General features: G+C 40.1%; 3 protein-coding genes and 1 long non-coding RNA gene across 4 annotated transcripts in view; 1 reads left to right on the top strand and 3 right to left on the bottom strand.

Moving 5' to 3' along the window:
* Positions 1 to 25,011, bottom strand: part of LOC145440810 (uncharacterized) — a 300,641-nt gene that overhangs the window by 64,452 nt on the left and 211,178 nt on the right. The window lies entirely within an intron of this gene.
* LOC145440806 (uncharacterized) overlaps positions 1 to 25,011 on the bottom strand; it is a 129,859-nt gene that overhangs the window by 28,438 nt on the left and 76,410 nt on the right. The gene's annotated exons all lie outside the window — the stretch shown is intronic.
* Positions 3,482 to 11,519, top strand: LOC145440885 (organic cation transporter protein-like). The gene is made up of 13 exons (XM_080318657.1): positions 3,482 to 3,702; positions 6,928 to 7,003; positions 7,073 to 7,222; positions 7,287 to 7,390; positions 7,467 to 7,621; positions 7,703 to 7,892; positions 9,148 to 9,277; positions 10,086 to 10,230; positions 10,402 to 10,578; positions 10,656 to 10,764; positions 10,822 to 10,921; positions 10,990 to 11,156; positions 11,230 to 11,519. The coding sequence occupies exons 1-13, from the start codon at positions 3,533 to 3,535 to the stop codon at positions 11,312 to 11,314; spliced, it is 1,758 nt and encodes a 585-aa protein (XP_080174783.1). The 5' UTR covers positions 3,482 to 3,532; the 3' UTR covers positions 11,315 to 11,519.
* Positions 14,912 to 20,950, bottom strand: LOC145440893 (small ribosomal subunit protein mS35-like). Its single transcript, XM_080318665.1, has 6 exons — positions 20,526 to 20,950; positions 18,624 to 18,748; positions 18,113 to 18,252; positions 17,658 to 17,837; positions 17,472 to 17,590; positions 14,912 to 15,109 (listed from the first exon to the last, which is right to left on the bottom strand). The coding sequence occupies exons 1-6, from the start codon at positions 20,852 to 20,854 to the stop codon at positions 14,941 to 14,943; spliced, it is 1,062 nt and encodes a 353-aa protein (XP_080174791.1). The 5' UTR covers positions 20,855 to 20,950; the 3' UTR covers positions 14,912 to 14,940.

Raw genomic sequence — 25,011 nt, 5'->3', positions numbered from 1 at the left:
CCTGCCACTGGGACTGCTTGTATATACGTCAGCATCATCGCCGTCAGTACGGATCAAAAAGCTATACTGATATTTGTTGGGCTTTGGGCGCTTTTCCAACTACTTGAGGGGCAATAGACTGCTGACCTGAATTTTAAGTTCACTTTTTGTCGTAGAGGGGTCTACTGTATGAGCTATGTCGTTTCCGTTTCGAATTACTCTAAATGTACACTGTACAAGTTTTAGTGTAGCCGACGGAAATGTATAGAATTCTTTGAAGTCGGTATCATCTGAATCGCTAACCTGGAATATCTATAGGGAATGGAGAAGGACGATGATGTTCCCAACTAGCAACGCAAAAAGTTGTTGCGGGGGGGGGGGGGGCTTTAGCAGTGGCGTAGGAGCATATGCTAACGCCCCTGGCTTTCGTTGAAGATGCAATCTCCTCAATGCAAATAATCACAAATAGCGTGCGCCTTATCTCAGAATTTCTTTGCTTGAGAAAGGAGCGTCAATGTCTCAGCGGGCCGGAAATTAGAGACAAAAAATAAAGAGCGAACGTATTAGGCAAATAAAAGACCAATAATCGCCTCAAAATTATACTTTTCGAGCATTCGCCGAAGCAAAATCAGCAATAATATCTCCAAAATCAAGGTAGTGAACACAGTCTCTCTCTTTCTATAGAAAGAATCGATAGATCTGGTAGCCGATCACCAATTCACCATTCGTGGTCGAACCTAGATGCGACTTTATCATTTTAAGCTTTGAGAAACTCCTGTAACATTTCGCAATTAAAACACCAAACGATATTCATCGTAGGTCCCGTAACAATGGTAAGATACGTTTCAGACATAAGCATAAATAATTAAATATGATGTCGACTTAAGTAGGTGCGATTTAGCTAACCACTGTAAAACACCAAGCGCTGTTGCATTACGATCAAACTTAGTTTCAATGCTTCGCACCAGCCTCTTAAATCTGCCAATTTAATCAGATGACTCCGAAACTTCTACCTCGTCGCCGTAAGCGCTTTCAAAAGCGTTGCTCGTGATTAGAGCCCGCCGATAATATCGAGTCGATATCACACTCTGAAAGTAATATCGGTATCGGCCATTGGTGTCAAAATAATATCGGCAATTTTCATGACGTCAAAACATGGTAGCAAGAAGTCAGAGAACTATAATCTGCCACTGCTATACTGCTAATATTAGTCTATTTCTTATAGCTTGCAGGGAGAGTTCGTACACTCAGGTATAAGTGTCGTCGTAAATTTCTACTAAAGTACAAGTATATGTAGCTATATTTTCAAGTGTGTAAGTTTTGCCTAAAAACTGAAAACTGTAAAGTAAAGAAAATCACAACCACTTAACTGACTTCAGTAATTAGTGCCGATAAAAGATAACTACTTGAGTCCTCTGAAAGACTATGAATAGGTCTGCTTCTGTACTGATAACCTCTGCCTACAGGTGTCCAGATGTGGCCTTTCTAGTTTAATTTCATGCATTCGAACATAGCTATGGCTCTAAAGCTGTTCAAATATTGCACTTGAGTTTTTGAAATGATATCATATTTTTTAATACTGGTTGAATGTATCGGTTTCATCGATATCGGCTTCGACATCCGTTATCGGTCGGACTCTAGTCGTGATTGGCCAAATGGCCACCTCTCCGTGCTGCGTGCACTGTGCAGCCTCATTTTGCCGCCCCTCCCAGCCTACCGCCCCCGGCGCAGAGCCAGAACCGTCAAGTGGTTGCTACGGCACTGAGCTTTCGTAATCGAGAAAGGCGCCGCCTTGCTTGTGAGATGAAAAGCTATGCATTGGACGTGCCTATATAGTAAGGCCTCGGGAGCTCCGACTATACTTCGATGTGCATAATATATCAAATAAGACAGAAGCATCACATCTTTTACGCAAATTTATAGTGTAAACAATAGTAATATATGTGCTGAATATTTTTGTTAACTCTTGACATTTATACTGCTCCATAATCCCCCTTTTCGCCGATCAACTGTCGGAGAGCCGTGACGCTCAAAGCCATTGCTGTGAGATATGCGTCATCCATTCGGTTTTAAGTATGGTAATCATAACAACGCAGCAGTAACTTTATCGCTACTCCTTGGACAATCATTTACTATACATGATTCATGCAGGACTTACTTGACTGGCACGTTGACATAAAGCAAAACTGTTATTCTGCTTTTCTGTTCATCTACACGCCACCAGTCAGGGCATGGAGGTGTGGAATGGGCGTCGCCAAGGGTCGGAGTGTTTTGCCAGCGGAGTGTAGGCCTGCGTGTACTGTACGCCTTTATATGAGAAATCAGAAATCCGACGCAAAAATGTCAAGCTGTGAAAACTTCCTGTCATTAGCTACACCCAAAAGAATGGTTAAACAACATTGATGATTTCGCTCTCGCTTAATCTGAACCAAACTTTCTTGTAGCAAAAATAACTTTTGCGGCGGATCTAGGTTACATTTTGACTAAAACTGTTTACCGCGACGGATCTGTTGCTAGACGGCGAATCTTATTGGAATATCACAAAATAATTATATAAATGTTTAAAATAAGGCATTGAGTTACGAAAGGAACTGGTTTGTAAAGGGCAGTACAACAAAGAATTGAGCTAATTTTGGTTGTTGTCATCTGCTTCTAAATCATATTCTATATACGCAAACGTAGTCCGTATTATATTTAAATTTGCATCTTCGTGGCTATGTGAGCATGGCTTCTCTATTGTGACTGAATTTAAAAGTTGCAAATGCGAGAGACTACTTGGAGTTGACCACGAAACGCGGGTGCGTTTGTCAACAAATCAATCACGTTTCAGTCGGGATAATTCGTACAAGCAAGGACAAATCCATGGCACTAACACTGGGTACATATGATGTGGAGAGATGTTATACATATGCCGTCACTCTGTTCCATGGAATAGATATGCACCTTTTAATCCGAAAAATCATGTGCAATCAATATTTCCTTCATTAAATAGTATTCATTCCATTCCATTGCAGTCGATTGTTTTCCATACAATATATTAGATTGAAGTTCATTAAATATTGTGCCAACGACGTCATCAGTGTTTACTTGGTTGATCAAATAATTCTCCGATCTTATACGAGTCTGTTAACCTGCATTAGCCCACTGCACACACTGACACTGTAATCTATGATATTGTTTGGCTGTCGGTAAGTGCAAAGCTCATTGACGAAGTTGTCTATTGGTTGAACAATATTTCAATACTTTCTCATGGTAACCAGGACATGTCGGCAAACAATACGGAGAGGTTGATGTCAGTACGTTATCTTATTGCAGAATGCGGGCAGGAACTTTTACGCGGTGCGTAGCCATTGGAATAATAAGGGTGAATTATACGGGAAGAAGCTATCGAAGTTCAGTCGCGCTATAGTGATATGATAAGAATGATATGTAAAACAAAATAGCTGGACGGAACTGCAGCATATTCTGCCATTGAGAGTGAATAACTGGCCCATCAGTTTTTATATATTATCGTGATGCAATTTTTTAGAAGCATTAGCATATTCTGTAAACGATGGAGGAAAAGAGGGAAGATGAAGAATTGGATTTTGATGGACTCCAGGATAAATTCGGGGGGATCACTCCATATCAAGTCGGAATGATCGTTTTGGTGTCCATTTTGCCATTCGGTACCGGTTTCATGAGCCAGACGTCAGTTTTCTTCAGTGGAATTCCTGAGCATCGGTATGCCCATATAAGATAACGCTTGTCTAATATTATCGTTCCGTTGCTGGTCGATCACAATCTTCATGGCAGCTATAAAGAGGCTTTCGGGAGATTAGTATGCTTGTGCACAACTGTACAATATACAATGTACGTAACTACGTACCCGCCAAATAAATTAAAAACAAGTACACGCGGCAGTAGACACGGCCGCTGCGAGCTGACATCGGCATTTCTGGATCATGTAGATGTAGAGACATATCCGATAGACCAGGGGTTCTCAACTTCCCTTGTATAACGGGCCGCATTTTAACAGCAAAAGACACCGCGGGCCGCAGAACATTATTACCGTGGATTGGTGGCCTGCAATTAAATTTAGGCTACTGTAGCCTATTTACCAGTCGCATACGGGCATTTAGTATATGTTTTGCATTCTAAATCATTAATGGACAGCGTTCGAAAGTTTGCAGTTGCTGTTTTTTGCGAGAATATGTATCTTCCAGCATTCGTTGCCAAGTCGGTATATGGACTTTCAAACCCTTCCACCAGAGAACCTCTGCTTCGATGCGTGAGCGAGCAAGTATAAAATTACGGTAAACTTTAAGCACTTTGGGCCGAGATACAAGTCGGTAACTACGGAATCAAGATGAAGAACACCATGAATATCAAACAAACAAACTTTGAGCTCTCAGTGATATGAGAAGATTTCTTGGTTTTAGCGACATTCCATGCAATTTTGAACGATACGTCTGTAACGTCGTCGGCAAACACCAATGCTTCGAAATATGGATTGCTGGGCTTGACACCTAGCTAGCAACGTTTTTTTTCTTCTAAAATCAGTTGATATGTATAACTCCAGAAGTAACTGTCGTGATATCATTTTAAGATACTACGCTTCGTTACGAAAACTGTTCTTCGCATATATGACACGTCGGTTTTCGATTTCTAGAAAGCAAATTCATTGTTCCACGCAGAGTTACAATTATAAACCCAGTTTCCACCCTTTGATTTCCCGTTACTTGCGTTACTTACGTTTAAAACACTCGTCTTTAAAGACTAACACGCAACGGGAATCTCTTGAACCCGAGTCTAACCCAGTGGTTCCAAACCTTTTTCGACTCATCTCCCCTTATCAATCTCGAAACAAATTTTCGCCACCCCCCCACATGTTTATGGATCCGAGAAATAAGACATGTTATCGGGAAATTATTTTTTTAAAAGGCCATTTTTACGAGGTGATATTTGCTCGAAAAACCGGTTTCCGCGTCTACTTTCCGTCGAGTTGACTTTTTTCGCGTGATATGCGGAATAAGCCGTCTTTATGTGTATTTTTGACCGTTTTAATGAAATATCTCTCACTGGACGTTCTACGATTTTCACCCCCTATCGCCCCCTTTCACCCCTTGTTTCTCAAAATCGCCCACGTTTGGAACCACTGGTCTAGCCGAATACCGATTCAAAGCAATAACAACATAAACTCGAGCATATATGAAGAAACCATAACACAGAATGAGTAATTAAACGAAACAGAGACTGTGCGATAAGAGAGCTAAGTAGCTAAATTAACATGTAACAATACCGCGCCAGTAGTAATTGCGCTAATGATGAAAGATGTCGCGGGCCGCAAAATAAACGTCTGCGGGCCGCGGGTTGAGAACCCCTGCGATAGACTATAATGGCTCATTATGGACCTTTCCGTGTCCATGTTAAGTTTGAACGGGGTCCACAATTACAGTAAAATCGATTGAAGAAAATAATCAGTGAATATGCTCATCAAATTTCACTTCGATATAAAGCGACAATTTGTAGGCACGGAAGCAATGTAGGACCGACGAATGCTCCTATATATTTGGTTTAGAATTGTAATCGTGTTTTCTTTTTATGTGTGCTGATTGTAACGTTTATTCAAATTTAACAGGGTAAAATTTAAAATATAACGCATGTCTCTCAGTCCATGTGAAGTTCCATGTCTCTTAGTTCTCGAATGTATAGTATTTGATTTTCCAGAAAATTTATAATATGGGTCTTTGACTAGAGTAAGTCTATGAGTTTTACTATCTTAGCATTCAAAAATGAAAACGTAGATTTCGAAAAGTATCGTCTATAGCAGTGGTTCTCAACCTTTTTTAGACACGCCCCTCTTTATGATAGTGAAAAAATTCGCGCCCCCTTATCGTCATATCACAAAATCCAACCGGGATGCTAGCAAGCAACCCCAACAGATTGTTTGATAGCATGGAAGGTTATGACTGTTGATTTGAGAATTCAAAAATATGAAATTCGGTCTGTATATATCAATAAAGAGAAACACGCTTGAAATTGAGGAAAATCGCGGAGAGCGCGAAATTTTGTTTCAGTTGACCGCTTCTTCGCGCTCCCTTCAGATGCTTTCGCGTCCCCCAGGTTGAGAACCACTGGTATATAGGGTGAGTCTTACAAATACATGAATGTTCGATATCGAGTCCTGTCTGGTAGATAGCGAGAAAATGAAGCAGTATAGATCGATCAATATATCGTAGCATCTTCGATTAACGGAAAGATGGTGTCAGCACCCCTGATCTTGATCATAATGTCACTAATTGTAGATGACTAGAATGAACCATTCTGGGAGGCGCAAATCGTAATTGAAAGGGCGACACAGCCACCCGCCATGTAAGGGCCACCGTCAAGTCGATGATAACTTCTGGGTTGATGATTTCTTGGACTGAACGTAATTCTACGCTGGTGGGAGGTACACAGCCAGAGTGGAGAAAATAGCTAAAGCATAGCATAAATGTCTTAATCTACATCGCACCCAATAAATAAAGGCGTCGTGGAATTCAGCGTTCCGGTAGAATCCATGAACCAATAGAGTCAAAATCGTCGCCACCTGCTTCTTTCCCAATGACGCAATATTGCGATATCGTAATTCGTATCATATCGGGGAATACCAGCGTTCAGGTTTAGGATGCCGAATACCGTGAATTGAAATAGTGTGAATTTTGAGCCGAACTCTAACAGAACCGTCCTCCATCTTTGTTGGGACTGTCACCAGCTTCGGGGTATAATCAAACAAGCCCTTGTACACTTTGGTATTTTTGCGATTAGACCTTCGTGTAAAGTTGAAGTCGATACTTCGCAATAGCGGCCTTATCGTCTGTCGTTTCACAATATGCATATTGCATACATCATTATATATCCATTATCCAGTACCCGTGATGGAAACATTTGGTAACTATTTAGCGCATGCCTATTTTAATTTGGCAGATGCGCTGTGCCACCTTTCGAGAGTGAACCACCAAGTTATGTCGATGAAAATGTAACAGATATATTCATACCGAAAGTGAGTAGCAGTTTATAGCATTTCTTCCGTAGTTCGCTCACATTCTATATGTATTGATTCGTTCTGTAGGGTGATTCTTGCAAACGATACGACTACGATATAACCGAATGCGAAAGCAGTATAGATGCTTGTCTAGGACAGGATATAAACGCAACTAAGGACTGTGACAATGGCTGGGTTTATTCAGATGAATACTATACGGAAACCACCGTCTCCCAGGTAGGCGTACTTATTTAGATTCGCCTGATGGCTGATAGTAATGCGTGTCCATTACCTTTGACAGTTTAATTTGGTGTGCGGTCGAAGTAGTCTTGATGCTCTAGCAAATTCCATGTACTTTGTTGGAGTGTTTGTTGGTTCTGCATTGATTGGACCATTAATGGACTGGTGAGTATCGTCGACAGATGCATAGGTGTATATTTAGAACGCATTACTATTGGTAACATTTCAAAACATTGCATAGGTTTGGGAGGAAAGTTAGCATGTTGATAACTTGTATCGGAGTGATTGTGACGTCGTTACTAGTCGCGTTCTCAAGTTCCTACGAAATGTACATCTCCATGAGAGTTCTTCAAGCAATGACCTCAATTCCGTGCTTCATCGCTTACTACACATACGGTAAACGATGTTGGAAATAGCACCATGATAATTGTATCTGAATCCCTGCAGTTCGTCTCTAAACCTTTTCGATTCGTTCAGTTAACGAGATGACAACTCGTAAATGGAAAACGTTAGTTGGAGCGTACGCCAACACTACCACTGCGATTTCGCACACTGTCCTGCCCTTGCTGGCGTATTTTCTTCGTTATTGGAGAAACTTGGGGATATGCGTTTCACTTTTGTGCACCCCTTACTTGATTATATATTTCTTCATTCCGAAGTCCCCGAGGTAAGTTGATCATGTTGCGGTGTATTCACATAGAGTCAATGTCAGCCTAACCGTGCATGGCCTACTAAAAACAGGCCATGGCCTAACCAAATGTTATTTTTCCGCGGTATGCCAAGATAATGAATCACTGCTGTTTGCGGACACATACTATGTGTTTATTTTGTTGTTTAGCGATTGTAAGACACTAATTGACCTACCAATACCGGAATGGAACCGCAAAATACAGGTACCGGTCTTTGCATTTCATGTTGAAACCACCTATGAACCCCATTGTTCGTTCAAGCATATTCCGAGCCTTAAATGATTTTCCCTCTGACTATATACCAGTGTTGGGATGACTCGAGTCATGACTAGACTCGAGTCAGACTCGAGTCACCTTTTTCGTATGACTTGACTTGACTCGAGTCACTTTCAATTTCAAGTCATCAAGTAAAAATCACCTTATCTTGCATCTTGCATCTTGTTCGGATTGTTCGCCAAACTTTTGTGTAACCAATGAGAGCGACCGATCATTAAATGATCGTGGGTTTTACTGAGCCCCCAATATTCTCTCAGTCGAATTGAATAATTTAGAAATGTCATGATCTAATCAAACGTTCGATCCGGCGCACAAGGCCACAGTAGCCGAGCACCAATAAAAAGCCCATACAAACGAACCGCGGCGGTAAAGAATCCTTCACCAACAAATACATCATCACCGGTTACTTAGCTCCCGTAGTGTTAACAATGCGCGTTGTTATAGAATATGGATAGACAATTACGGCTGTAATCTTAACGCGACCCTTCAATTACAATAGAAGACAATATTGAATCTTCATAAATAGCCTCTGGCAATATTTGTAAAATGTAGATTACACAAATAATTTGTTACAGTTATAGTTATCGGCGATCGATGTATACAAATCCTTCCTTTCCTGCTTTACGCATGTCGCCATATGAACAGGACGTCATAACTGTTATAAGCAGAATATTTCGAAGCTACATTCACGTCTAATTGTATAATAGCAGAGACTACACTATACACCCGTGGATATATTGATGTGTCATCTATTATACGTTACACCTGTCCTACTAAATAAGTTATATCAATTATACGTAACTAGATAACTTGATTATATCAAAATACTATATAGTCATCTTCATATAATATTAATGAAATGTTTGCTTGCCTGGGCTTGCACATTTCCATTAGCCTAGCAATAGCTATCACGAGCCCCTCAGTCGGAAATCAATTTCATAAATTCGCTGGATACAGATGGCTGCTGATAAAGAAAAGAGACGGTGAAGCGAAAGAAATTGTGAAGAAATATGCAAAAAGTAAGAAGCAAGAATTGCAAGACGAAGATTGGGAGCTGGTGGTGAAAAATGAGAACAACAAAATGAGCGTGAGATCATATAATAGATTGAGGAGTCGTATCCATATAACATGTATACGATACCTAAGTAAAAGTACACGCACCAAGCCGTCGAGCTGAATAGAAATTATATGTTATAAATAATTGTTTAGCGGAGTAAGAGCTCATTGTAGTTAATGAGTGAACCGCATTCACGGATAGTTTTTGGGGAAACACGATTATGTGACGCCACGAATATACATTTTTAACGTGCAAATTCATGCAAAATATAGCAGTTTTTCCAAATTATTAGGAGTAAGAAACCGGACAAAGGTGGCATACCCCACAAGAGTGCGAAATCTTGCAAATAAGCTCCAACATTCGTGATGTTTTGTCACCTTGGAAATAAAAATAGAATGGAATCTTTTCATCGTGATGTCGTTGCGACTTTGCCATTGCGCGACGTAATATTTTTCCAATTCGAACTCGTAGACTCTGTCCATTACCGTAGCTGTAAGAGCTATGATGGACAACGAATTGCCAAAAAGGAGGACATGTAGGCGTTCCCGGAGGACATTTTCAATTTCTTGAAAAAGAAATACAAATCCTCCTAAAGGATGACGTATGGTAACCCTAGTTTAAGTCCCTAGTTTAAGTAAATAGTTTGACTTCAAAAATTATTGAAATAGACGTATTTGTCTACAAAGTATAACCACAAACCACTTTGAGTAGGGAGTGAAAGTGTCAAAGCTCACTTGAACACTAAGCAAAAGTCATTTACCACATCTTCTGTGCAATAGCAATTCATCCCGTGTGCCACGACATGTGACAGAGAACTAATCAAGTATATTTCGAACAGGCATCATCCCAGGAAGTACGGTACACCATACTGGACCTATACAAGCCTACGCTTATGAGGGTGGTGTCAATCAATATTTGTTACTTGTGGTTTTCAATCAGCATGCTGTTTTACGGATTGACTTTGAATGTCCGTACACTTGTCGGTGAGTATTCGAATGTTATTCGCGTGCGCGGGTTGGTAATAATAGTAGCCAGCGCATAACTAAAGTAGGCATATATGCACTATGCAGTATGCATGCATCTTATACAATTGTGTTTTGTTACATAATACCAGTTATGGATCATGTCATGTTGATGCGAGTTTACCAATTTAGGTGATCCATACGTAAACGCGCTACTGAACGGATTTGTGGAGATCGTTGGATATGCGATGTTCCTCGGAACTACTCGCTTGATTGGTATTCGCATAACTGGTTCTCTTTCCTACTTTCTGTCTGGTATATGCTGCTTAACAACCATGTTGTTATTTCAATTCGCTAATGGAAACACGGGTAAGAATAACACGTAGACAAGACTTAGTAACAGAAATTTTGGCATGCCGTCAATTCCGTTTTCAACCTTCCCCTAGCCATGGAAGAGGCCAGCCGTTGGGTGGCGATTTTAGGGAAGCTTTTCGCAACTCTTGCCTTTGGATTAATCTATCAGTTCACAACGGAATTGTATCCTACTGTGGCGAGGTAAACATTTCAACCATAAATAATGCAATACAAAGATAGCATTGACGATTTATTCAGGGGAACAGCAATGTCAATGGGATCCATGTCTGCCCGTATTGGTTCAATAATTATGCCGTTCACGCTGGAACTTCAGAAGTCAATACCGTGGCTTACTCAGGTAAGCCTACGCTTCGATGGTCTTTGCAATTCATCATTTTTGCAACCATTTCATTATTTTTGAACAAGACAATATTTGGCATACTGGGAGTGATAGGCGGACTTACATGTCTCCTGCTGCCTGAAACGACGGATAGGGGTTTCACGTCATCCATTGACGATGCGGAAAACTTTTACCGAAAATCCATGAAATTCACTGCCTCTTTATTGAAGAAAACGGATGAAGTCTACCAAAGGTTAGAAATGCAGTTACTGAAATGACATTACGACTTAACTATGTTCACAACGTCGATATTAAATTTGTTTTAGCGAGCCGAAGAGCGACAGAGAAGTCAACGGCTACGAATTCGACTATGATGAAGAAAAAATAGAGCAATCTGTAACGCAGTTTTAGCGTCACCTGGCGACGATATCAGTGTGATTCAAAGCAACCCGTGTAGCAATTAGCGGCAAAAGCTATTAGGCCCGAATCCTAGTACCTCTCAGACAGTAGGTTCTATTTTTATTTCCATAGAACCACGACATTGAAAAACAAAGCGAAATATGAAATGGTGAATAATGTGTGCGTATCCATAAAGCTATTCCGAAGGAACCGCTTAGTCATCAAGTCTGACACAGCCTGGAGAAGTTCGGTTTATTAGTAATTTTTATCAGTTCAACCAATAATATATATATATCATTGGTTCAACACACCACAGCAATTGCGATACAATGAAAAGATAGGAAGGTGTCCAAACGACTTGTAGTATTCTTTGGGATCAGACACCCACCTAGGCCTAGGCGATGTAAAGAGGAGGCATGCACAATTGCACATTGCACAATGCACATGCACACTGAATGAAAAGTAAAATAAGACAGTATAGAAAAAGCAAGCGACAAAAATGTGGTGGTATGTCACGGAAGGCGAGATTGATAGGTCAGATCGTGGTCCGATAATCCTGAAGGCAAACTCGCGGAATACAGCAATCACATATAATGTGAATCACTGCGCCCTACGAGGACATACGTATGCTGCTGATGTACTTATATATTCATGTGAAAACGTGGGAAAATACAGGCTACTCTTATCAAACCGTGTCAAAGAGATCAGAATGAGTGAGCGTCAAAATTTATCTGAGCTGACCAATGAACAAGTGAACATGTTTGACATTTTTCGTCTTTATATCTATGTATAGGTTCAGCTCTGTCTTCATAGAGACTACACCGAGGTGATGAAATATCCATAGAAAACAGAGAGCATCGCATATACAGTGTGAGAGACTATTGGAATTGGCTATTCTTTTTAAATATAGTAGGCTAATCTTTGATGGAAATGCACTGAATAACATTTGCATCTTGTTAATTACTCAGCATTGCATCGCGGGGTCGTACGCTTGACTTGCCCGATTTGCTTTTATCATAGCTTGTTCAGGAAAACTCAAATTCAAAGCAATGATAGATAAAATCTTATATTACAATGATGATGATCTCCATTCGCAGAAAAATTATTGTTCCGATTGAATCGGTCTATTTCTGCAAAGCAGTGTTGATGACTTTACGGTCCGTGGACATATGTATGAGCAATGAGCATGCGACACTTCGGTATGCGACAATTGGGCATGCAACACATGAGCATTAGGGCTGTTCGAAAATAACTTTTTTTCTGGATTCCAGCCATTCAGTGATTAAATTGTCGGGTTAGCTTAAAAAACGCTGCACACCAAATTTGGTTCAATTCTAACAAGTATAGGGCTCCGCAGATCCATTTAAAAATTTTAATTTATACAGGAAAATTGAAACAATTTTTTTTTTAATTTTTCTGTCAACCCCATGAAATTGTTGAGCTGTCTTCAGAGACGATGCAAAAAAAAATTTGACTCAATTCGGACTAGTAGAAGCGGAGTTATTGGAGTTTTTCATAGATAATCCTCGGATTATCCACCAATCAAGGATAATCCGAGAAATATCAACGAAAAACTCCAACAACTCCGCTTCTACTAGTCCGAATTGAGTCAAATTTGTTTTGCATCGTCTCTGAAGACAGCTCAACAAGTTCATGGGGTTGACAACAAAATCTGGATTTTTTTTATTTTCCTATTTAAATTAAAAATTTTAATTGGATCTGCGGAGCCCTATACTTGTTAGAATTGAACCAAATTTGGTGTGCAGCGTTTTTTAAGGTAACATGACAATTTAATGACTGAATGGCTGAAATCCAGAACAAAAAGTTATTTTTGAACAGCCCTAAATAATGAGCATGAGCATGTGGGTTAAATCACGGGTTAGGGGTGGGTTAGGGTTGGATTTAGGGCTGGGTTAGGGCAGTGGTTCGCAACCTGTGGTACGCGTACCACTAGTGGAGTAGTGGTATGCGAAGGTCATCCAGGTGGTGCGCGAGTCTGTATTTTCGACCGAAGGGAGAGATTAGTTCAGGTGAGGTTGATTTTGAGTTTTTTGAATCCGCCGTCGCCGTCGTGGGTAGGGGCATTGATTCCCACCGATTCCAAAACGGGGAAGAGATCTAGTCGTAAAGCATTGGGATTCTTACCTAAACAAATTCCGATTTAAGACATTTGACCACAAGAATTCCAAATGGATCCACTACAGAAATCATATGCTGAGCCTTAAAATAGGCAGTTTATTTTCTGTTTTCCTGCCTCCGGCAGCTCAACAAGATGGAAACGTTTTGACCGCTTCGGCGCGCGTAACTTGTGTAGGGTAGGTGGTACGCGAGCACTGCATTAAACTTCGAAATCGTACGTGGAAAAAGGTTGGGAACCACTGGGTTAGGGTAAGGCTTGGGGTTAGGATATATATAGCGGTTAAATTCAGGGTTATGTTTCGGGTTAGGATTAGTTGTGGGGTTATAAAGTAACATGCCGAAGTCACGCATGCTAAAGTGTCCCATGATCAACTGTCGTTTTCCATTGTGTCTCATGCTCATACGTCGGCCAACCATGACTTACATCAAATATCGGTACTCGCCGTATTCTCCGTAGATATAGATTTCGCCTACAAGCTGCGGCCTGAGGCCTTTCAGATAATTCGGCATTTTCGTCAATCATCCGTCGAGCGGGTCAGAACGCCAAAATCTATAATAGCGTCCTATATTTGGCCGGTATTCCAAAGATATTCCAGTTCTACAGCCATCGCTATGCTTGGATATGAAAAAATAGAAAGGCTGCATCTGGACTATAGGGCTGGGCAAAATCGAGTACCTGAGTGATTCGATTCTGAATCACGTGATATGCTTCGAGTCGAGTAATCGAGTTTATGACGTCATAACCGAATGGAATATGTCAAAGTTCAAATCTGTGCCTTTTATGCGACCACAATATATATATCAAATAGTTTTTCGACCATACCGATTTCATTGCACTTGGTGACACTGTTGTGGGATGATCATGACTTCGAAAATATGTTATTTCCAGTAACGTTAGTAGCTTTGTACTATACGTTTCGTATGCTACGATGTGGCCAATCAAGGTTTCGACAGTGAAAATTAGTATCGAAACTATAATTCTCGTTGATATATTAATTTTCAGTTGTGAGGAGCGTATAATTTCAGTACTCGAAAAAATCGTCTTTTACTACTCGACTCGAATCATCAAAATTTCTACTCGATTCAGATTCGAGTACTCGAATCATTGTGCCCAGCCCTAATCTGGACACCCGTAAGATGTTAAAAATATGACAAGACTGGTCTAGTAGTTGCAGATCATAGTTGGCTGCATACCACCACGTGAAAATTTCCGATATATTTTGCATCGAACGGCCAAACCCAGGGATATCTCTGGATATCTAGATATCTCTGGCCGAACCCTTTGTTTCTATCGAAGTGCAACATCAACTCGATATCATCACACCGGAAAGGCGCAATCCCGAACAAATCTCTAATTACCCTCGCGTGCACCTCGAGACAAAACTATCCAAGCACTCCCATCATAAGCCCGACATAAAACCCGTGGTCACAGAAGCCAATCCTAATTTCGTCGATGGACAGCACGCAATATTCACGAAAATATTCCAAGAGCAATTTATTTATAAGTGTGGCAAGTTCATGAGGCTCCGAACCGACTCCTTGTACTGCAGCATAGTCTTTTCGCGCTCATCGCGAGTCGAGTCTTTGTAAGATAACTTCATTTTCGAAACGGCGTCACGATAATTTTGCAATTCTGTCGTTTCCGTGAGCTTGAAACTGTCTTCGTCACTGCGAACATCAAGCAAATTCCACGAAATGTCAACACGACGGAACAACAGTGAATCAGTATTTTGCCAATTAGTCAGATGCCGTCAAATTGGCCAAAGCATTGCTACCCAAGTAGGAGTAGGAGTATTGTAGTGAATTTCTACTCAACTATAAGTGAATAAATATATTCATATTGAAATGGAACCGGATATTTTCCGCTGACACTCGTCGGGGCAATCGTCAATTACAAGTATCTTTTCCAAGACACGTAAAAACTGCTTCCGGTAGTATAAAAAAATTAATTTGCAACCTGCATTTCGTTTGCATCGCAGGTGTTTGCACTGTCGGTGAACTTACCATTCGACATTTTACAGCTTTTAGCCTACTGTATAGGCCTACCGTTTGTAGAGGGCCCATTGTCTGCTCATTGCCAATCATAAACGGTCAAATGAAACAAAAAGGTTGACATGGTGTTATGCTCAACGTACCGCCATATCCTAAGTGAAGCAAGACTGCGTGGGCATTGCTTATCATATCAAGAAGCGCATGATGAAAAATTGTGATGCAGACACCATTGTCAGAATGAGGCAACACAGTGTGTCACCAACAGTGTACGCACAACGTCAGTGTCGCCAGCCAACAACTGCTGCTATTGAACGTTCTATCTCCATTCTTGGCAAGCTGCTAAGTCAAGGACAGACACTTTCTGCCAGAGAATGTAGGAAAGTATCCTTTGTCATTCTACAATCAATTTTAATTATTTCTACCATAATGCGTGATGTGACTACTGGAATTCTTCATAGGTCCAGATTCAGGCCAAACTACTTCGTGAGGACAGACAGTTCCAACTACAAATGAAGATTAGTACAATTCTAACATTATGTGCAAACACACCTAATTTCGAAATTTTGATTTTCTAGGTCAAAATCTTCCGTTTGTTAGGTCAACCAAAAATTCGCCCAACTTATGACACTACATACAGCTGCAATATTTAAATTTATGCTTAGTTACCCTGTTTTTATAACAATTTCGATCATTAAGTGAAACTTGCCCATAAACTAACTTACACAAGTGCGAAAAGTCAGTGGTTTTGCCTAAAACATGTTCAAGTAAAGCTGGAAGGGGAGATGTGGTACCGATGGATCAAAAATTGGAAAATGTTCGCTGGCCCCTAAATGTTCAGCCGAAAACAGCAGATCTTTTGCTGGCTCAGCACTTTGATACAAGCTCTACCTATCGCGCACATATACATTAATATCCGTCTTTTCAAAAAATATTTATGGACGTTCAAAATTTGTTGCTCGAACGTGTCATCGGTCCCCACCCGGTGGGTCCAATGGCACATGACCCGGGGACCTATGACACATATACCCTAAAAAACTCAGATGTGACAACTTTTCTTGCTCAGTATTATAATCTAAGCTACAGCAAGCCAAAGAAGAATTTTCGGTCGCAACCGTCAAAAAATAGATTAAATATTGGCTCAAATGTTGTCATAAAATCACGTTTCGATTTAGGCTCGGACTTATAAATTTGAGGGTACATACATATTGCCCGAAAATCGACAGTGTGACTTCCAAAGACCTCGTTATAGCGATAAAACATCATATTCAATTATTACATAAAGATTTTCTGTACGTAGTCATGTTTCATTTGTTTCATGATTAGTATGCTTGATTATTTTGCTTGATTTGGCTATTGTATCATCGGTCCCCACCCTACTAATTTTGTACATGAATCGAAAAAAATTCCACTCAAGGAAAGAACTGAAAAAATTAATAGGTTCCATTATATAGCCTGATGCAAGCCCTAGACTTCACAATAAAAATGATTGCTGGTTTGTTCGTGTTGAAGGTTACAAATAAAAATGTATATGTCGATCTAAATTTAGTTTATACCCCCCAAAACAAAAAACATCTGTGAGAGACCCCATAGTTCGCGCACGTCGAATTTTTTTGTATGTGAGGAAAGATGTTGCCAGCATGCAATTATAGAAAAGTTCACGGAGTGTAATTATGGAATTATCATAGAGAATTTCCAAAGTATTTTCGGTCCCAGTGATCCATCGGTACCACATCTCCCCTACACAAAAAAACATTACTTTGGACTTTGAAAAGCAGGAAGCAGCTTCAGCGTTTACGTCACTTTCTCGGGTGATGTTGTCATACACTACTCACTCGGGTACTTTTTAAACCTTCCATTTTCTATCTACATCCACTACAAGTAATTTTGACAAGTCTTAGAAATCGCTACTCCTACTTTGATAGCAACGCCCGGCTGATTCTAGCAAGCAAAAAGGATAACTATATTATTAGGAATAGCCGCTTCCGAGTCAATTTTGAATGAAAAGCACCCCTGCGACTGTCACTTAGTGATATAATACCTAGAAGCTGATTCTTGTCTCAAAGCTCTCAGCACTGACTGGTACGAATTTGATTTTTCCCATTCGTAAATCCTATCTTCGTCCGAGGCGTACTCGTAGCATTCCCAACTTTCGGTTTTCTGTTACAAGAGTTACAATAAGCCAATGGCAAACAGTCGTGCGGAGAACAAGCAGGATTGAACTTACCCACGACTCAAAATAGAGAACAGTCAAAAGGTATTGAATGTACTGCCGGTTTTGATGACGGAAAGGACATCGGTCTGACGTTAACGTTAAAATATCGGTGTCTGGATCGTATCGGCCTCCGCACAGCTTGATCAATTTATCCCTCGCGTGCCGGTTCAAAACCATGCTACATAAACGGACCTGGAACGAGGTCAAGATTAGTATATCATTAGAGGTGTGTTTACATAGCTCTTACAAGCGTCATAACGGACTCATTGCTGACGATGACTTTTTCTTAGATATCAGCTTCCAAATGCTACAGGAAGGTCGTCAATTTTTGTTATATGTCGACGGCAACCCTCTTTACCTCACCCCTGAGCAGTCTAATTGGCACCCCGTTTAAGAACCGCTGTGTTATGCCATCGAAAAAGACCCCGCTGCTGTGAAAGCTTGCCAATGCCGCAAAGGAAACTTGCCTGTGCTGTTACGATTCGTGCTCTGTTATCGGTCTGCGTTTGGCTAGCACGAACGTAGTCTGCAGTGTGAATATCGAGAGGAAATTCGCGTTCACAATCCGCATCAGTGGATAACTCCTTAGGCCACTCTGTACAAAATTCTGTAAATGGAGCATAGATTTCATTTTAGTAGGCAGAAGCTACCAGAAACAACATTATTGAACTTGAACTCGATATGTAGGCATATGTGGCAGTAACAAAGTACTCCTACTCTTTCCTAGTACTGAAGTAGGAACTTCAAAACTACTTCTTTTCTACATCTACTTAATTGTATTTTAGTGACGTTGAAATTAGTTAGGTTCGGCCAAAATTGATTTACATCTAAACCATCTCTATTGGAGGAAATCTTACACCAAGATTCAACTGGTAGGCCTGACGAAGCAAGTGATTTAGTCAAATCCATCCAGATTTGGATAATGATTTCGTGAATTCAACCATTTACCAATATCTAACACAAGGATGGTACACTTACTCTTCAATTGTTGACAGTGATTTTTCACGCTGGGCGGCGTCAAGTGTAGAAAATTCTGAACTTTCACCAACTCCAGGTTTCCGTATTTGTCTGGCTTTGGAACCATATTTTGCGCCGGGCCCATTCTGTGAAATAGTAGCACGTGACATAAGCATTAAATTGCAATGAAGTTGTCAGGTGACTTTTTTATGAAGGAAACAAAATGTACCCAACCCACTTGCCTTGGCTAACAAATAATATTTAAGTGCAGTGGTGGGTTATCATGTGACCATCATAGTCAAATCCATGGAATCTGGATGCATCTCAGGAAAAAATGATTACGGCCATGCTTTTACACTCAATATGGTGCAAAATCGAAAAAAAAATTAGCTTCGAATTCCACTAATGTAGGATTCTTGGCACTTCTTCGATAGTAGGTAGACATCGAAAAGTGTTCACCATCATCACCAATAAATGCTTCCCATGAACACGAATAAAAATTTATAAACGTCAAAATGAATTGTTGTTTTTTGTGTCTTTGGAGAGACGGATATTAGGGTCGGGTTGGGGGGGGTATTAGGATTGGGGAAAGAGGGATATTAGGGCTTGGGGGAAATTAGGGTTATAGGAGGGGGGATATTAGGGTTTGGGAAAGAGGGATATTAAGGTTTGAGGAAAGGGGGGTTGGAGGTGGGTTAGGGTCAAAGTTGGGGTTAGGTATCCCAAGATTAGGAAGGGGGATATTAGGGTTGCGGGAAGGGGGATATTAGGGTTGTGGAAGGAGGGATATTAGGGTTGCGGGAGGGGGATATTAGGGTTGTGGGAGGGGGGATATTAGGGTTGCGGGAGGGGGGATATTAGGGTTGTGGGTGGGGGATGTTGGGGTTAGGGTATATTAGGGCTGTGGGAGAGGGGATATTAGGGTTGGGTGAAAGGGAGATTGGAGGTGGGTTAAACCCGGTTAGGGGTAATCTAATCCCAACGTTGAACCTAACCCACCTCCAACCCTAATATCCCCCCAACCCTAATATCTCCCTCCCGCAACCCTAATATCCCGCCTCCCACAACCCATATCCCCAACCCTAATATCACCCCTCCCACAACCCTAATATCCCCCTAACCCCAACTCTAATATCCCCCCTCCCACCCTAATACTACAACCCTAATATTGGGATACCCTAAACCCAACTTTGACCCTAACCCTCTCCAAACGCAAAAACAATATATTTTGACGTTTATAAATTTTTGTTCGTGTTCATGGAAAACATTCATTGGTGGTCATGGTGAACACTTTTCGATGTCTACCTACTATCGAAGAAGTGCCGGATTCTTCAGTGTAGTTGTGCTGCATCATTTGAGTAGTTCAGCATAATTTTCCATAGCATTACTATCACGTTTACAGGACTGGACATAGATAGGGTAAAAACATTTTTCTCCAGGCAAAATTTATGCATTTTTCATACTGAAATGAATCATAATACATCCGATCGATAAAAACGTGTATAAGATTTGCATTCTTATATATAGCCTACAAGCCTACAAGAATATCAACTTGAGAGTGAGAATCACCCACAGTTTCAAAGTGAGTTGAACCTGACTTGAGCTCAATAATATACAGTGACACCATACGACTTGGACTCGGACTTGAGTAGGCCTATATGACTCGCAGTCTCGGACTTGACCATTTGGTAACTGACTTGGATTTCACTTGGTGGTGAGTTGAGACTTGAGTTGAGTCAAAACAACAACAGTATGATTGGCTTGCGACTCGGAACCCTGTGACTTGATTACAACCCTGGTTCCACGTAAGCACCGATCACATCAATTTACAGTGGATAGTGAACATGAAACTGCCCTAATTTCCAGGCTGACAAAGTGGTTGTTTCTCTATATCTTCAAGCTATCGATAGTTCACAAACTTACCTTATATCAATAGGCACTCTGCTGGCATGGAACGTACGCGGTGCAGTCCACTTGCTACTCCAATCTTCGCCACTATCCTTATCATTAAGCCATTTCGCGACAGATCTTTTTGTATACACCCCCCTTGTGTGGTATGATGTTTTCACGCACTTCTCAGATTCGGCATATGGTTTAACCATTTCGTCGCTGACATGATCTTTCTTTTTTCTGATATACTCGACTTCGGCATTTGGCTTTGAAGATGATGAAGCTAGTCGAACCGCGAGGAGTTTATAATTACAATGCGATGATTTTGTTAAAAAATCGATTCCTTTTCTAATATTTTTCATATTATGAGGATTCCGCGCGAAACAACTTCATATGACAAAATCTGAAGAGAGGTCAATTCTCAATTGCAGCAGAAAATCGAAATCCCCACAGTCCCCAGTACCACCACTGTGATTCTGCCAGAAAATGCTTACGTCACATTTCCGAAATCGCCGAGTCATTGTTGTCGCAATGATTCACTTGTGCTAAAATCAAATATTATAACCGGAAAAACAATTTCGCGACAGTTTTGGAGTGCAAACGAACTGAAACACACGAGTTTTATCACTAAATGGCGCAAACGGTATGATCAATACAATATGTCATCGAAACTTGGAAGGAGTGCTTCATTTTACAACCGCCAGGTAGTAATTATGGCATCTAAATTTTCAGCCGTTACGTAATCTACGGAGGCGGACCTACTTCTATTCTCGCCTGTAGCCGAAGCATCAGAGGTTAATTTGTGTTCCTTCCCCCATGTTTGACTAGTTCTTACGTCAAGACGCCCGAAGTAAGACTCCACAAAAGATTATATGTGATATCGAGCAGAAAAAAAAACAAATAATAACGTTTAACGAAGACAGCCTATCCCACACTGTTACATCGGCCAATTGGCTTTAGTCGTTGTTTGATTAAAATACCATAATATGTAAATGCAACATCTTCTTGCCGGTTAACTACATCGCATTGCACACTATGTGTCTTGAGCACATCAGAATATAAATGATTACGATTATTGCGATCAACGTCATGTTCGTGTTTGGTATAGGTCGACTGTAATGCCGCAATTTATAAGTTATTCAATAAACAATAAAAACAAAAAAATGCAATAGCGTTGCTTCTGCTTCGGGCATTTTATATATTCGCAAAATTATTTCATCGTATGGTTTTACGTAGCCTACTTTATGAAGATCAAAACGCGCGATTTTGCGTCAAATACGACTTTTCGTCAAATTCGATTTTCGGTCAAATCCATTTTTGGTAATTGACAATTAGGACACTCGAATTGTAATGTCGTGCCCTCTGCTTCGGATATGTTACATATTGGGATAAGTATTAAATCATCATGTTAATGACATTATCAAAAAGTTGAGAAATTGCGTACTTTTTTAAGATCAAAATGCATGATTTTGCGTCAAATACGACTTTTTGTCCAATTCGATTTTCGGTCTATTTCAATCAACGATTTGGACACCCTAAATGTAACGGCGTGCCCTCTGCTTCGGATATGTTATATATTTCGTTAAGTATTAGATCATGATATTAACGATAATATCAAAAAGTTGAGAAATTGTGTACTTTTTTAAGACCAAAATGCATGATTTTGCGTCAAATACGAATTTTCGTCCACTTCGATTTTCGGTCAGTTTCAATCGACAATTAGGACACCCTAAATGTAACGGCGTGCCCTCTACTTCGGATATGCTATATATCTGGACAGGTATTACATCATGATATTAACGATAATATCAAAAAGTTGAGAAATTGTGTACTTTTTTAAGATCAAAATGCATGATTTTGCGTCAAATACGAATTTTCGTCCAATTCGATTTTCGGTCAGATTCAATCGACAATTAGAACACCCGAAATGTAACGGCGTGCCCTCTACTTCGGATATGCTATATATCTGGACAGGTATTACATCATGATATTAACGATAATATCAAAAAGTTGAGAAATTGCGTACTTTTTTAAGATCAAAATGCACGATTTTGCGTCAAATACGACTTTTCGTCAAATTCGATTTTTGGTCAGATTCAATCGACAATTAGGACACCCAAAATGTAACGGCGTGCCCTCTTCTTCGGATATGGTATATATTTCGATAAGTATTACATCATGATATTAACGATAATATCAAAAAGTTGAGAAATTGCGTACTTTTTTAAGATCAAAATGCACGATTTTGCGTCAAATACGACTTTTCGTCAAATTCGATTTTTGGTCAGATTCAATCGACAATTAGGACACCCAAAATGTAACGGCGTGCCCTCTTCTTCGGATATGGTATATATTTCGATAAGTATTACATCATGATATTAACGATAATATCAAAAAGTTGAGAAATTGTGTACTTTTGGAGGATCAAAATGCATGGTTTTGCGTCAAATACGAATTTTCGTCCAATTCGATTTTCGGTCAGATTCAATCGACAATTAGAACACCCGAAATGTAACGGCGTGCCCTCTACTTCGGATATGCTATATATCTGGACAGGTATTACATCATGATATTAACGATAATATCAAAAAGTTGAGAAATTGCGTACTTTTTGAGAATCAAAACGCATGATTTTGTGTAAAATACTACTTTTCGTCCTGTTCGATTTTCCGTCAGTTTCAATGGACAATCAGGACACCTAAAATGTAACGGCGTGCCCTCTACTTCGGATATGCTATATATCTGGACAGGTATTACATCATGATATTACCAATAATATCAAAAAGTTGATAAATTGCGTACTTTTTGAGAATCAAAACGCATGATTTTGTGTAAAATACTACTTTTCGTCCTGTTCGATTTTCCGTCAGTTTCAATGGACAATCAGGACACCTAAAATGTAACGGCGTGCCCTCTGCCTCGGATATGTTATATATTGGGATAAGTATTACATCATAATATTAACGATATTATCAAAAAGTTGAGAAATTGCGTACTTTTTTAAGATCAAAATGCATGATTTTGCGTCAAATACGACTTCTCGTCCAATTCGATTTTCGGTCTATTTCAATCAACGATTTGGACACCCTAAATGTAACGGCGTGCCCTCTGCCTCGGATATGCTATATATTGGGATAAGTATTACATCATAATATTAACGATATTATCAAAAAGTTGAGAAATTGCGTACTTTTTGAGCATCAAAATGTACGATTTTGCGTCGAATACGACTTCTCGTCCAATTCGATTTTCGGTCAGTTTCAATCGACAATCAGAACACCGAAAATGTAACGGCGTGCCCTCTGCTTCGAAAATGTTATACATTTGAATAAGTATCACATCATGATATTAACGATTATATCAAAAAGTTGATAAATTGTGTACTTTTTGAGGATCAAAATGTACGATTTTGCGTCAAATACGAATTTTCGTCCAATTCGATTTTCGGTCAGTTTCAATGGACAATCAGGACACCTAAAATGTAACGGCGTGCCCTCTGCTTCGGATATGTTATATATTCGGATAAGTATTACATCATAATATTAACGATATTATCAAAAAGTTGAGAAATTGCGTACTTTTTTAAGATCAAAATGCACGATTTTGCGTCAAATACCACTTTTCGTCTAATCCGATTTTCGGTCAGTTTCAATCGACAATTAGGACGCTCGAAATGAAACGCAAAGCTTCGAGATATTAGGCCTTTTCGGCGTTGGTAATAGGTTGATCTTCAATATGGTTTGTCTTTGTTTACTTGGGGTGTTCATGGTGTTTGTCAACTACTATGGTCATTTACACAAGGCCATTTGTTCATTTTAATCCGTAGCTGCCGACTTGTAGCACGGTCCGAATATGACCGATTACACTGATGAGATAGCGAGGAGGGGCCTTGATGAACATCCAACACTAAAGTTGGAATTCTTGAGTCGACCTCGGTAGCTAACGACTATAATGGCTGTCAATTGAGTTCACGATCAATAATTGGTATTTTGCGGCGTAGACACGAAGATTATTAAGGGCCCCCGCGCCACAATTACGTTAGTTGATGAACCAGCTCGTCATGTCATTTGAACTTGTGAACTATATGAAGAAGAAGTGTTGTCACTTGGCAAAACCAATACGGTGCAGTGTTAAGAATTGTATGTTGCAAGCGTTGTTCTATCAAGGGTCATGGGTCGGGCTTCTACCCGTACCAAGCATTCAAGTACCCATCAGTCAAGTACCCATCAGCCAAGTACCAAGCAGTCAACTACCAAGCAGTCAAGTATCAAGCAGCTAAGTACCAAAAAGAAATATCTAGTGAGGACTATAGCTAATTTTCTGCATCGTAATGGAGTAGAATCACTAAGAACTGATAAACTCCAAAATGATTTTCTGGATAGCTGCAGTTATTGTAAAGGGAAAAGCACGACGCAGCGGAAAACACTTCTGCGTAGTTTCTGTAAACTTCAAGACGTGGAGATAAAGAATGCTCTCAAAGGAATGTCTCGTTTCGAAACAGATGATGTGGCAACCAGTG

This window comes from Botryllus schlosseri, chromosome 6, assembly GCF_051294905.1.
Source record: "Botryllus schlosseri isolate E-star chromosome 6, Bs_hap1, whole genome shotgun sequence".
NCBI lineage: Eukaryota > Metazoa > Chordata > Ascidiacea > Stolidobranchia > Styelidae > Botryllus > Botryllus schlosseri.
This window is presented reverse-complemented; position numbering and strand designations above follow the sequence as displayed.